General features: G+C 31.5%; 1 protein-coding gene across 3 annotated transcripts in view; it reads right to left on the bottom strand.

The window, feature by feature from the left end:
• The window catches only part of LOC125072241, a 132,314-nt gene that overhangs the window by 46,446 nt on the left and 72,166 nt on the right, over positions 1-13,702 (bottom strand). Inside the window, exons 3-5 of one of the 3 annotated variants that reach the window (XM_047682765.1) lie at positions 9,345-9,453; positions 8,733-8,868; positions 8,192-8,324 (exon numbers count right to left, since the gene is read on the bottom strand). In XM_047682765.1, the coding sequence (XP_047538721.1) occupies positions 8,192-8,324; positions 8,733-8,868; positions 9,345-9,444 (369 nt within the window). In that variant the 5' untranslated portion in view covers positions 9,445-9,453. Of the gene's footprint in view, positions 1-2,678; positions 2,826-8,191; positions 8,325-8,732; positions 8,869-9,344; positions 9,454-13,702 lie in introns of those variants that run through there. The other 2 variants (XM_047682767.1, XM_047682766.1) reach the window with 2 other exon arrangements.

Below are 13,702 nucleotides of genomic sequence, written 5' to 3'. Positions count from 1 at the left end.
TCACAGACTGCTAATGTAAAAAAATGTAATGTAATACAATGATCGGTCGAAGTTGATTGATTAAAAATTGGAAATATCGTCACTGTTAAATTAGTACAAAATTAAACAACGAAAAGTTACGATTCATCTGAAGTTTATTTGTGTGAAATAGATTTAAGAACCGTTCAAAATTAGCGGGATTGCCCCCTGTTCATATTCATCATTAGGCTGGTTATGTACATTAATTTAACATAATTATATTATGAACATGCATACATACGTTTCTTTAATTTTAGTCAGAGAAACTGTTCGGACGTTTTTGGGATTATATTGTAGAATTGTACATATTGCCTTTTACGAAAGATTTACTATATATACAGTCCAGTAATAGGCGTAATGTATTCTTGTTTTTTCCTTGTAATATTATGAGTGTTACAATTTCTTATTAAGCCATTTTTTCCAAACGTATACAATATATGTTTCAGTATTCAGAAGACATTTTTAATAAAAATTTTTAACATTCGGTTGTTTTTTTTCTAGTATTTAAAACGGGATATTTACCATGTTTTTATTATTTGATAAAACACTGGTCACCACTATCATTGTGACCAGTTTTTACGCAGCAAACGTACGAGAAAGGATGTAGTCCGATATGAACACTTCTAATGCCGTCAACATCTACCCGAAAACTTCAATCTCGTGAACAAGACATTCGTAGATAATGTCGAAATATCGAGCTCCACCAAATAAAAATAAAAAACATGATATCCCGTTTTAAATACTTGTAGTAATAAAAATAACCATGTATTTATTTTGTTTTAAAGAAAAATTACCATTTAAAGAAAACATACATAATTATATTTCGCTTAAAATTATAATGATATATTATTTAATCAAATTTAAGCTAGTGTCTATACGAGTCGACTTTCGTCAATCGAAAGCAATATGAACTGTCTGAACATATTTGCAAACAAAGCAATAGAAATTGATTCAATTATTTATAGTTATTAGATTGAATATTTTGTGAGAGCAAATATTCGTTTCAAAACGTAAAAGTATTTACTTTATTATTTTATAAAATATCACGAAAACGTCAAAAGGAAGAAAGATTATTTTTGGAGTGTTCAGTGATCGTTTACATATAGATATAATGTATGAAAAAGTCCTAAGGCGATCATTTCGGCGTTAAAAACGTTTATACATATGCTAAAAGATATCACAATAATAATTTCAAATGATAACGATTTAGGAACACGATCGCCTTAAGGCTATTTCTTATTTTAATGTAGAACTATAGAGGTCCGTATCAATAGTCATGTATATTTGCAAATTTATTACATAATCGCATCTTTACATTCACTTACGTTCATTCATTCAATTTATTAATGTCTAATGTAAAAACAAAAGATGTTTTAGTAATTAATTAATTTATACAGAGTGTTTTATAAAAAACATACAAGGTTGTCTAGCTAAACTCATATAGACAAATTATTAAATACGAACGAGATGAGATACGAAAACATTGTTATAAATAGAGATATCGGAAGACAATTTATTATAAAAAAAAATTGCACCATCTAACGAATATTCCGAAGCAATCGAACCGGTTTCGAAACTGGTATCATTCTATTTTATCCGACATTTTAAATCAAGACATTTCGTTTTTATGCTTTACGAGAGCGCAATATGATATTTTTATAATATAAAGGATCTATTTGAGCTGTTTTCGGCCAGTATCTTCATCGAAATATCTTACGTTATCTGTCAACTGTTTTAATATATTTATGTTACTACATTGCAACACTTGTTGAATTAAAAAAATACCTTAATACTGACCAAGGTCTCCAATAAACATGCTTTATTTTCTCACCAAATGTTTCAATGTTAAAAAAACTATAACAATTAACAAACCGATTTAATATTTATATAAATAAATATTATTACTCGTCGTATGTTTATTGTAGAAATAGATTCACTAATGAATCTTTTCGAAAACCATTCGACACCGCTGTGTTAGATTTTATGTGTGTAAAATTATGTTTAAATAAAACTATAGAAATATATTTAAGATATAAGCTTTGTATTATATACTAATGTATTATCGCGAAGTTGTTTTCCAGAACTTTGTATATAAACATAGTAAGTCACGAACCCTTATTGTAAACTATTATCTTGCTAAGTTTCAAAAATCGAACATCTATACACATATTACAACTAAAAACTAACTATTATGTATAAATAATTAAAAAGATTATACAATAATTATTTTATAATCTTTTTTTTTTCGAAAAATTATTTAATGTAATATATGGATTATGAGTTTTATAATTTAAATAGATCGATTAACAGGGGTTCTATTTGGATAGTGTTATGTGTGGTTTTTAGTTTCGTGTCGTCCTTCAACCATTATTGATTTGCTGGCAATGAGTCACAGGCATTAAACTCGAGGCTAAATTACCGTATCGCCTTATTTAAACCTCATGAGTAATTTACCAACGACATATTTAAAAAAAAAAACAACATTTTATAAGCACTAAACAGTCTGGAACGTAAGTAGACATTAAGCTTTTTTTTTAATTTTATAATTAATTTTCACATTCCAATGCAGCACAATAACTTTTAAATATATATTATAATTAATATAATATTAATTATTATTAAAAAAATATATCAATTATATTTTAATACATTTATATAACCTTTTTAATTAAAAACTTTTTACGATCTGACACCTAAAGCGATATAAAATTGAACCACTGCACTTTCAATTTAAAAGTAAAAAAGTTCGATATTCGATTTTGACACGAACGCCGGCGGCGACGACCGCGTTAGGATGGCGATTGGCGACTGCGTGATTCATCCCATCTCGACGGATGGAAGGAAAACAAAATATATATTGCTCTATAGTCTATACACGAGAAACACGCGGTTTTGCTCGTTACATACATTACCACGATAGCTGTACCACAGATAATATCGTAGCAATTACAGTGCTTTTATATAAGCAATTAGCAGTGTTTTATAGCATCTAGTTTTTGTATGAATAATGAATATCTACTCGTATCATCGTGTTTTTTTTAGTTCTTTCTTTTATTACAAGCTTCTATTTAACTAAATGTGTTAGTGTGGGTCAAGTCTTGCAACTGAATTTTAAATCAGTTTCCACTGCTGGAGATAAACTTTTGTACACTTTTTTTTTATACAATGCCTATAGACATTGACGTTGTAGTGTAAATAATCGTATGCACTTCCAATCTTGGGCACTAAGATGTTATAAAGAAGGCAAATTATTCAATATAAGATTATATAGACGATAAAAAAAGCGTGGAGCTAATACTTGTTGACTTCCAGGCAGGATATATTGCATACGTATATAATTGTATTTTTAAATGTTGAAAAAGAGTAACTTAAGTTTCTTGTCGGTTCTTCTCGGTAGAATCTGCATTTCGAGCCGGTGGTAGCTTCACCTAATATAGTTTGTTAAATGACGATTCAAAAGTGATTGTAAAAGCCTACTTGAATAAAGTACATTTTCATTTTCATTTTACGTCCCTTGTGCCTTTAGTAACACTGGCTTACTGTTTGTACCCCCAGTAAAGGGTTCAAATCTTGCAACTGAATTAAACCAATGTGGTGGACGTTGATTGTGATTGGCAATAGTGTTGGTATAACTTCATATCAGTAGTAAATAACATGCAATTTTTATTTTAAGTAATATTTATTTAATTTAATATAGTAAATATTACTTGATTTTTTTTTGTAAATGTTCAGTTTGATAGTTCGTTTGTTCTGTAATACTCTTGGAGAATTCATTCTTGTTAATATTATTAGAATATCATAAAATCCTGCTACGTATTATGTAATTACTTAAAACAATTAAAAATGCGTGCAAATACTCATATACATCAAAATAAAAAAATCAAAATATCGATTATTCAAGTACACTCATAATACATTTCATACAATCTTCATATAACAGTGTTGAATTAAAAGTAAAACTATCATATTATTATAACAATTGAAAATATTTATAGTAAATTTTAACTCAAAAACTATTAATTTAACTGACATTCACATCAATGCTAGGATTTAAATTAAAAAAAAAATTACAAAAATTTTACGACTCGTGCTCGACGTTCTTATTACGTAATCATCAAGATAAAATACGGAAAGAGCCATATGAATAATTCAAAAAGATAGAAATAATGTCTATATCTATAAAAAGATCGCTGTTTCTTTTTGAACGCGCATCACGCAAAAACCGTTGAATATTTTTAAATGAAATTTGTACCCTTATATTCAGCGTGTTTCAGTGGTTTTTAGCTAAACATTTTCATACAGTATAATTCAACGTAAAAAGTAACTACAGCAACGCATGGTCGGGTCCGCTAGTGGTATATAAGACTAGTTGTCGACCTGGCTTCGCTTGCATATTAGGGGTGGTCAACCAGTTTCAGATATAAAAAAGTAAAAATCCTCTCTTGGAGTTTAAGCTTGATTCATACCACAATTCATAATACCCTGTTTAGTGGTTTAGCCGACAGACAGACTTGAGAATTTTGAGTTAAGAGCAACTATGCGAGTTACTTGCTGTTTCTTCTCTCTGGAAGCTGCTTTCCGAAACGGTGGTAGTATTTAAATAACGACGATTCAAAAATGCTTCATTGTGAAGTTTACTTGAATAAAATTGCTTTGATTTGATTAACGGAATGGGGTAAGTTGTATTAACTTTCGATTACATCAATTTATTTCATTAATTAATCATATTATCCCTGTATTAAAAAAAATATATAATTTCTACAATATAAAATGTAAATTTATTCAAAGTTAGTCATGGTCACGGCATGGTCCAATGGTTTGAAAACATGAATCTAAGGTAGACTGCGAGACCAACCCCGAGCGAGTTCCAGTCTATTGTCATGTGCTTTTGTGTTTATAAATCATCGTCAAAATGACGAAACACTAAATAATTGCAACGATCCGAAGCGTTACATTTAAAAAATATGCGATTAAAATTATATTCTTCATATTTTGATACGAGTAGTAAGGTATTTACTTTATACATAATATAATATAATTTACTTGGTGGTAGGGCTTTGTGCAAGCCCGTCTGGGTAGGTACCACCCACTCATCAGATATTCTACCGCCAAATAACAGTACTCTGTATTGTTGTGTTCCGGTTAGAAGGATGAGTGAGCCAGTGTAATCACAGGCACAAGGGACATAACATCTTAGTTCCCAAGGTTGGTGGCGCATAGGTGATGTAAGGAATGGTTAATGTATTTTACAGCGCCTTTGTCTATGGGCGGTGGTGACCACTTACCATCAGGTGGCCCATATGCTCGTCCGCCAATAAATGCCATAAAAAAAAACTCAAGAACCGGCTCTATGTAAATGAAATATCTTTACAAAGATTCGCATGACTTGTATAATCATTATTCTAGAATTTTCTACCGAATATGTAGAGAGAAAAGTGCTGAGAAATTCAAATCAGTAATAAGACAGAATATGATTGGCAATAGGTGATTAAACAACCGCTAAATAAAGAGACACTATCACTAAGTAAATATTAACAGTAAAAGAGGATATCATAGAGCTTTGGTCGGTCAAGTAAAACCTTAAATTAGAGAAGCGTTCATAAATATATTATCATGGAAATTCGACTTTAGGCCCATAGACATTGGTGCACTAAGAAATATTAATCATTCCTAATATCATCAATACTCCACCAACTTTCGGTAAGATCCCTTGTCTGTAGTTAAACTTATGAAACTTTCAACAACAATCGTTTTAAGTTTGTTGTTATTGTTTTATTTACCACTTGGGTATAATTATTGTATATTATCTTCATAGTATATTTTTTTATTATATATTTCTTTTATTTTGAACATTAATTTATAAATAATAATAAAAAAAAATCACAATTTAATTCATTATACCATCTCTTCTTGTCTTTGATCAGTAATGGATCTTTACAAGCTTTTTCATTAAAATCAGCTTGTGTTCAATTTTGTGATTGACTTCTTATCCAAAGACACACTCTCGTACATCTCGTATCATCCAAAAACGTCCAAATGACATCACAACATTGGTAGGAACGACTCGTATATTGAACTATGTATATATATACATCAATATTTGCACGTCTGTTCGCTGTCCAGATAAGAGCATTTTAGTTGGAAATCATTTATTGACGTTATCCAGACGTGAAGATTTCGAACGAAATCGTTTCGTTTCGTTGTAAAACTTTATTTATACAACGGAAATGTTTACATTGAATACATAAATTAAATGATATACTATTAAAAAGTATTTATTTTATTAAATAGCTTATTTTAATAATATACCTTGCCTATTAAATATAGTAGATTAATTTATTGATTTCAATGTATCTAAAGTCAAACAAACGACGTTTGACATAATTTGTTTCCACAATAATATTCCACAGTTATTTCTAACTAAGCCTATTTATACATTTAAGTCAATTGCATGCGTGGATTTAGTATTTGTTGATTTCCAGACAAGATACATATAAATTTAATTGTACTTTAATTAAAATGGTGCAAAAGAGTAACTACTGAGTTTCTTGCCGGTTCTTCTCGGTTAAATCTACTTTTCGAACCGGTGGTAGCTTTATATTTAATTCAATACTGTATCATGACGTTTCAAAAGTGATTTTATGCGCTATTTACTTTCATTCTACAAAGGTATCTTTTAGTTTGGTAGGAATGAATGAACAAACGAACAGATGGAATAAAATGTTAGCTATAAACATAAATTTCGGCGATCAAAATTTGATGTTTTTTATTATGTAAACATAGTCGCCTACACAAATACCGTCACTTTGATTTCGATTATTGTACTGTACACTGTGTAAATCCAATAAATTTAACAGTAAATATACGAAGTCGCCAAGTACATGCTGATATTACACGCTCGCGTTCTGCGGTGAGTTTCGAATTTATTCTCACAGAATACGTCTACTGAAGAAAGTTTTTATTTATAAGTAAGTGATTAGTAATTTATTTTTAAATTAATTTTGGGAATTATCAATTGCCTGTTTTCTATGTAAAATTAATCATTATTATTTTCTTATCGACAATGACTTCACTAGTCATAACAAAATATGACTTCAGAATTATCAAATGATTTTATCTAGAATAAAACAAAACCATTTCTTGAAAATTATTTATAACCTATATATTACACAAATATATTGTTATTTTTTCTCGTGAAATTAATCACGTAAAAACTACTGAACCTATCGGTATGAAATTGACCAATCAATGAGTTATAGGCTACTATTATTTTTAATCCGTTTTTTATTTAATATGCAGCGAGGCAAAAGGGCAACAGCTAGTAATAAAAAAAAAACCCAAAAATTTTTAAACAGCGCCATCTATGGTAAAATGTATACACTACAGTAAAATAAATTCTTTGGAACGAGTTATAGACGTAGAATTATAGATGGCACTACTGAAAGAAAATATAACACTAAGAAAAACGGTTATTTGGACATTCAAATTTTGAGGAAACCTTCACGGGGGATCTTCATATAAATTAAGCAGACAATCTTTATCGTATATACATACTTATATTACGGGTACAACGAGTCTGAACTATTCATTGTTTTAACTCCGCGCTTATATTTATAGACTTCAAAAAAAGATTTTATCAATTCGAATAGTCTTTTAATAATTATGATAGGCAGTATTATCGCTGATTGTGAAACGATATTGATATCTAATTATTGATTAAATTAATAATCATCTATCAAATCATTATTGTTGAAAATATTGACGACTTCGAAAATTTGCCTTTGTTTTCTTAACTCAATTAAAAACTTAACTCTAACGTATGACAATTTCTATAATCTATGATGTCCTTCTAGAACTATTCTGCTATATGCTATACAAGTGATAAGCGACGATTCTACCTGTACAAGATGTGAGACCTTTTAACCTTTTCACAAATATTATATAATGCAAAAATATTTTTTCAAATCCGACTTTAAATTCCACGATTAGCGTACATAGAATAAACTTTTCAGCTTTATTGTATTATAGACAACATTTAAAAAATACAAAATATATCACTGTGAGTCAATTTGAAGTGAGTTCTACCAGAATAGCACTGCTAACATAAAACTGAAAGTTTCACGTACAAACGGACACTTTTTCCAAATGTGTAGAACATATTTTGTGTACTTACCCGATGTGAAGTGGCAACATGTGCAAGTCCGTGCGCGGGAGTGGGTCGTTCGTCGCTCGACTCGTCGCCTGATCGTTCGCCGGTAAAGACGGAGTCGTGTGACACTGACAGACCGCTGCCGTAAGCGCCGTCTCTGTAACCAAAAAAATACTTTCAATAAATTTTGAACTTTTAACTATCCTTTACATTCTCGGTAGAATCTACATTCCGAACCGGTGGTAGCTTTAGTAAAAATAGTTTGTTAAATGACGATTCAAAAGTGCTTGTAAAAGCTTACTTGAATAAAGTACATTTTGATTTGATTTGATTAGTACTTAGTAAACTATTCTTATTTCTGTTTTAAATATCTTAATAGCAATAAATTTATACTAATTATGAAGATTTCACGAGCAGAGAAGAAATATTATTTTTAAGTTTTTAGTTAAAAATTTAAAAGGGGATATAATTCAGTCAGTTTTTTTTTATAAGTACCGAATTAAAAACAGCAATAGATAAGTCTAGTTTTCAGCTAATAATAAAAGTCCTTGAAGAAATTACTCACTTTCTTCTCGTGTGTCGCTCAGCGTCCAGCAATTCGCTGGTTGAGCTACTCTTTGGATCGGGCGAGCTATCTGCGCGCGCGCGTCGCTTAAACATACGCCGCAAGCCGCGCAAAAACCGACCTGTGCGCCCTTCGCCTGGAATGATCAAACGATTTGTTAGCTATTGATTGAGGTTCAACTATCACAGATGTGAGTGAAACTATAACAAAAAAAAAATGAAAGCGACTTCAAAATTAAAAACAGCTAGTGAACTAAAAATAAGAAACAATATTTTTAGGACTTACGGAAAGAAAAAACAAAATTCAAAAACGAATTTGTCTAAGATATACCGTACTGTACTGATTAGTACAGACGCCGACAATTTTTTTGAGGCCGGTGCCAACACTGCCAGCCAGCGGCCGACGCGTGTTAATATTAAATATTAATATTTGATTTTTATCAAATACATTTTTTATTTTGATCTTGTTCTGTGCTTGCTGGCAACTCCTCCTTTTTTTGAAGTCGGTTAACAATATTGAACGGAAACCTTTCTATGTCGGATAAAAACAGCGAGATGCTTACATTTAATACCAGGATAGCAGAAGGTTTATACAATAGGAGATGTAACTAACCATGAGTATTGGTTTCGGCGTGCGGCGGTCGGTAGGGCGGCTCTAGGGAGCCTTCGCGCACGCACGACATCAGCCCCGCGCCGCCGCCTCCGCCCGACATCCGCACTGCCTGGAATCAAATGGAAAAATCTTAATGCTAGAACAGAATTTCACATGGGAGAGACTTTAGGACAGGAAACAGTATGAATTTGGTTTACTTATAACAGATCGGTCCATTGCTCACCAAACTGGATATAAATGAAATAAATTTATCATATATATTTTTTTTTAATTGAAGAGTATTTTTTTTTTAATTATATATATTTTTTATTCCATTTTCAAAAGTCACGAAATCCTCACAATGTGCGTTGCAGGGATGAACTCGTACTTATTACTTACTTACTCGTAATTTACTCATTAAAACCGTTTAATTTATACGCTTGTAATAAGTTGGCTCAGATTGCTCAGTAGTCAGAACACGTGAATCTTATACGGTTAATGAGGATTCAAATACGCCGCATTAACACTGAATTGTTATATACTTAACTAATCTTGATAATTCATCACGACGTGAACACGAGTTCAGTGGTTAAATCTGCCACATGTGATATAAATATTTTAAAATATTTTTGTTAAAAAAAAGGATAGGCCTCTAGTAGCAAATTTAAAGGCTTTTCTTTTATTTATTTATTTTCAATAAAAAAGTCACTACTGCCTCTCATAGTAATCTCGATGTAACGTATATTTCAAGACAGTGGCAACTTTAAATTTAATCAATCTTTTAATATGAAAGAAATCTTGAGGCTTTTCTTGGTAAACGTTTTTAAATATAAGATATATTTACTGCGTATCTGTGTAATCTAGATTTATCTTCCAGAAAAACTTTTTTTTTATGATATAGTTTGGCGGACGAGCAAATGGGCCACCTGATGATAAGCGGTCACCATCGCCCATAAACAATGGCACTGTAAGAAATATTAACCATTCCTTACATCGCCAATGCACCACCAACCTTGGAAACTAAGATGTTATGTCCCTTATGCCTGTAGTTACACTGGCTCACTTACCCTTCCAATCGGAACACAACAATACTGAGTACTGCTGCTGTTTGGCGGTAGAATATTTGATGAGTGGGACCACCCACTACAAATAACTTACAACTGTTGCGTATTAAATTTTTTTTATTCAAATAAATCTTTTCCCTGCAATTTGTATAGGTAAATTTTATTTTCAATTGTGACATTTCCTTTATAATATAAATAATAATATAATATAAAGGAATTTCCTCTGCATTTAGACTAAATTGTTTTCCTTTTTTCTTTAATTTTCAGGTTGAGAGCCTCGTATAATTGCATTCAGAGTGCTTTTCCTAATTGTTGCCTTAACTTTCCAGACCCTTCCAAGTCACTTAAAATGGTCATTATCTTAATTGACTTCAGTAACTTAAATATAAACATACTATATATCTGACTAATAAATATAATATTGCGAAATATACAGTCAGACTTAACAAAAGGTTAATTGTTCGTACCAATAATATATTTTAAATCAATACCTACTTTTTCGAAACGACAAAAAGTACTCTATTCCAACCATAACAGGAAAAAGAACAAATTAACAACATTTGACAGCGAATTGACGCGATATCATTGGTCGAGAGCTTGATTAATCTATGATATTCACTATGGTTTTGCGAAAAAATGGCGTTTTGAACGTCGACGAAACTTTTATCGGAATTTTGCAAGTAAAATTAAAGTGGAAATAAGTATTTAAGAGCAATGGTGTAGTATTATAAATAAAGATATCATAAACATAAACTCTTAGTAGTGCACAAAAAGTCCATTGGAACAGGCTATAGTTTAGGAAGTTCTAGTTAAGTCGTTATTTGAACTAGAAGTCAGGAAAACAAAGATAACAACATCAAAGCCGGGTAAACGCATGGACCTGATGTGTAACCAGTAGTATCCACGTTACAAGGTCAGGACTCTGTTTACCGCAGGCGAAGGTCAAGGGCACGGCAACGATCGATACGGATGCTGCGTGCAACAAGGATGGTAGATACAGGAATAGTCCTAGAGCAATAAGGATGGAATGCATTAGCGATAGGGATTCCTCTCCATTTTCCAGTAATGACACTGGGTGTAACGTTACGGTACATTATTGTTGGCTAAGTTGACACAGTGCCTGTTAAATTTGAAAACAATACGTTCAGGAATGGTACATTAAATGTTGTAATTATTTCTTTATCTATATTATCTATGACTAAAAGAGCTTCCCGCAATTAATATGTTGTTTATTTCGATATGAATTTATTTTTGACTATCGATTTTTGACTATTAAATAGATCGATAGTTTTTCCCAATTATTAGATATTATAAAAATGTATCTGTCTTTTTATGTAATAGGTGACGTGTAATCGATGGACGGGCAAATGGGTTATCTGATGGTAAGTGGTCACCAACGCCCATAAAAAATTGTCGCTGTACAAAATATTAATCATTCCCTACATCACACTAAGGTGGACCAAACTCCAACCTTGGAAGCTAAGGTGTTATGTCCTTGTGCCTATAGTTACATTGGCTGACCAACTCTTTAAGTCGGAACACAACGATACTAAGCATTGGTGTATTTTATGTGTCTACTAGTCATAAAATCTTGGAACATATGATTAATGTTCCTAATATATGCAATTTCTTAACGAAGTCTTCAGTGTATGTATGTAGGTCAAGGCGAGTATGTAGGTCCCAAGTAATCTCAGCAATAATTAACATTGGACTTGCGAATCAACTTTTCAAATAATCTAGACGTTTCTTTAATGAAGAGAAATCTTATTTAGGTTATAACTTTTTTTTTTCATTTTCCATTAATTTAAAATGAAACGTTTCTGCGCTAATGTTAGAAATTCGATATTTATTTTTTACGTTTTAAATTGACTGTTTCGTTGGTCTCGTGGCCACAGATCCCGAGTTCCTAGGTTCAAGCCGTAATTCGTAGGTAGAATTTTTTATTTTTAATACCCTCAATAACTTAAACACTAGCCGTATGAGCGTCATCTTGCCTGATGACGCTCACGATAAGCATCATTTTTTTTTTAATAAAAAAATGTCTCTAACAGTCTCAACTCTTTCCGGTCGTGTCGGACTCGCCGTCCTATCGGTTTATGAGAGTGATGGAATAAAGAGTGCACCTGTGTGTGCGCTCATATTTGTGCATATAATATATAAAACGTTGACTGGACTCTCTTGAGATTGGGAGGAGTGAACAAAAACGGTCAGGACAACATCAAAGTTAGATTTTAACTGCTCAACCGATTATGGTGAAATTTGGTATATTCATAGTCATGAATACAGAAAACGACATAGAGTACCTATTCCCTATACTAATTGGAGAAGGAATAAAGATAAACAAATCTTAGATTTACATATTTTTTCCATGTAATTAGCTTACTGCTATGTTATGAACTACAGGCAGGTCTTGATTAATACATCTTTAAAAATTGTAATTGGAATTAAATATATATAATAACCCCCCCTCCCAACTCACACAAACAAACGCGCACATGCGTGTAAAATTGGTAATCTAAAATTTAACTATGACAGTTCATATAAAAAAATACGTTTTTATACTTCTTACATGTTATTTTAACAAAGATTTCTTATAACAAACTTTGTCTTTGGAAGATAATTTAGCTACTTTACACGCAGGTGTCGGGGATCAGGTGCACGCTAAAATGTCCACTTAATTTTAAGGGAAATTGGAGTCCATAACAAAGAGCTTGTTTAAATACTTATTACCGTAATTGCTTTGTATCAACGTAATTGGGAACCAATGAATAGAGATTTCCTTCTTAATTAATTGGATCATTAATTTCTATATAATGATCAGAATATTTTTTTTTATGTTATTAACTCAAATTCCTTTATTCAATATAGAAGCATTACACTTACTTATTGATAGTCAAATTAAACTGTACCACCGGTTCGGAAAAGGAAACACCCTGACCTGAGAAGAACCGGCGAAAGAAACTCAGCGGGTCCTATTTCTTGTCAAATTTATTATTTACATACATTGAATATGAATAGAAATAGCCAGGAGGCGATCGTTTCACTCCCAAGGTGTGCAAGGTATAGGTGGCATGGAACATCTGGTGGAATGTGACTACCACCGCCCATGAACACCTGCCAAAATAGGGGCTTACTGATGCGTTGCCGGCAGAAGATATTATATTAGAATTACGAATATTATAATGTATATTTATATGCTTTTGAATTAAAGTCAGCAATTGTAATAATATTTTCATAACTACATATTGTATAAATTATACACGATCAATGTCAGTGATTGTTCTAGTCTAGATCACATCGAACAATCCTGAATCC

Source organism: Vanessa atalanta, chromosome 21, assembly GCF_905147765.1.
Source record: "Vanessa atalanta chromosome 21, ilVanAtal1.2, whole genome shotgun sequence".
Taxonomy (NCBI): domain Eukaryota; kingdom Metazoa; phylum Arthropoda; class Insecta; order Lepidoptera; family Nymphalidae; genus Vanessa; species Vanessa atalanta.
Note: the sequence above shows the minus strand (reverse complement) of the source record. Positions and strands in the feature narration are given on the sequence as shown.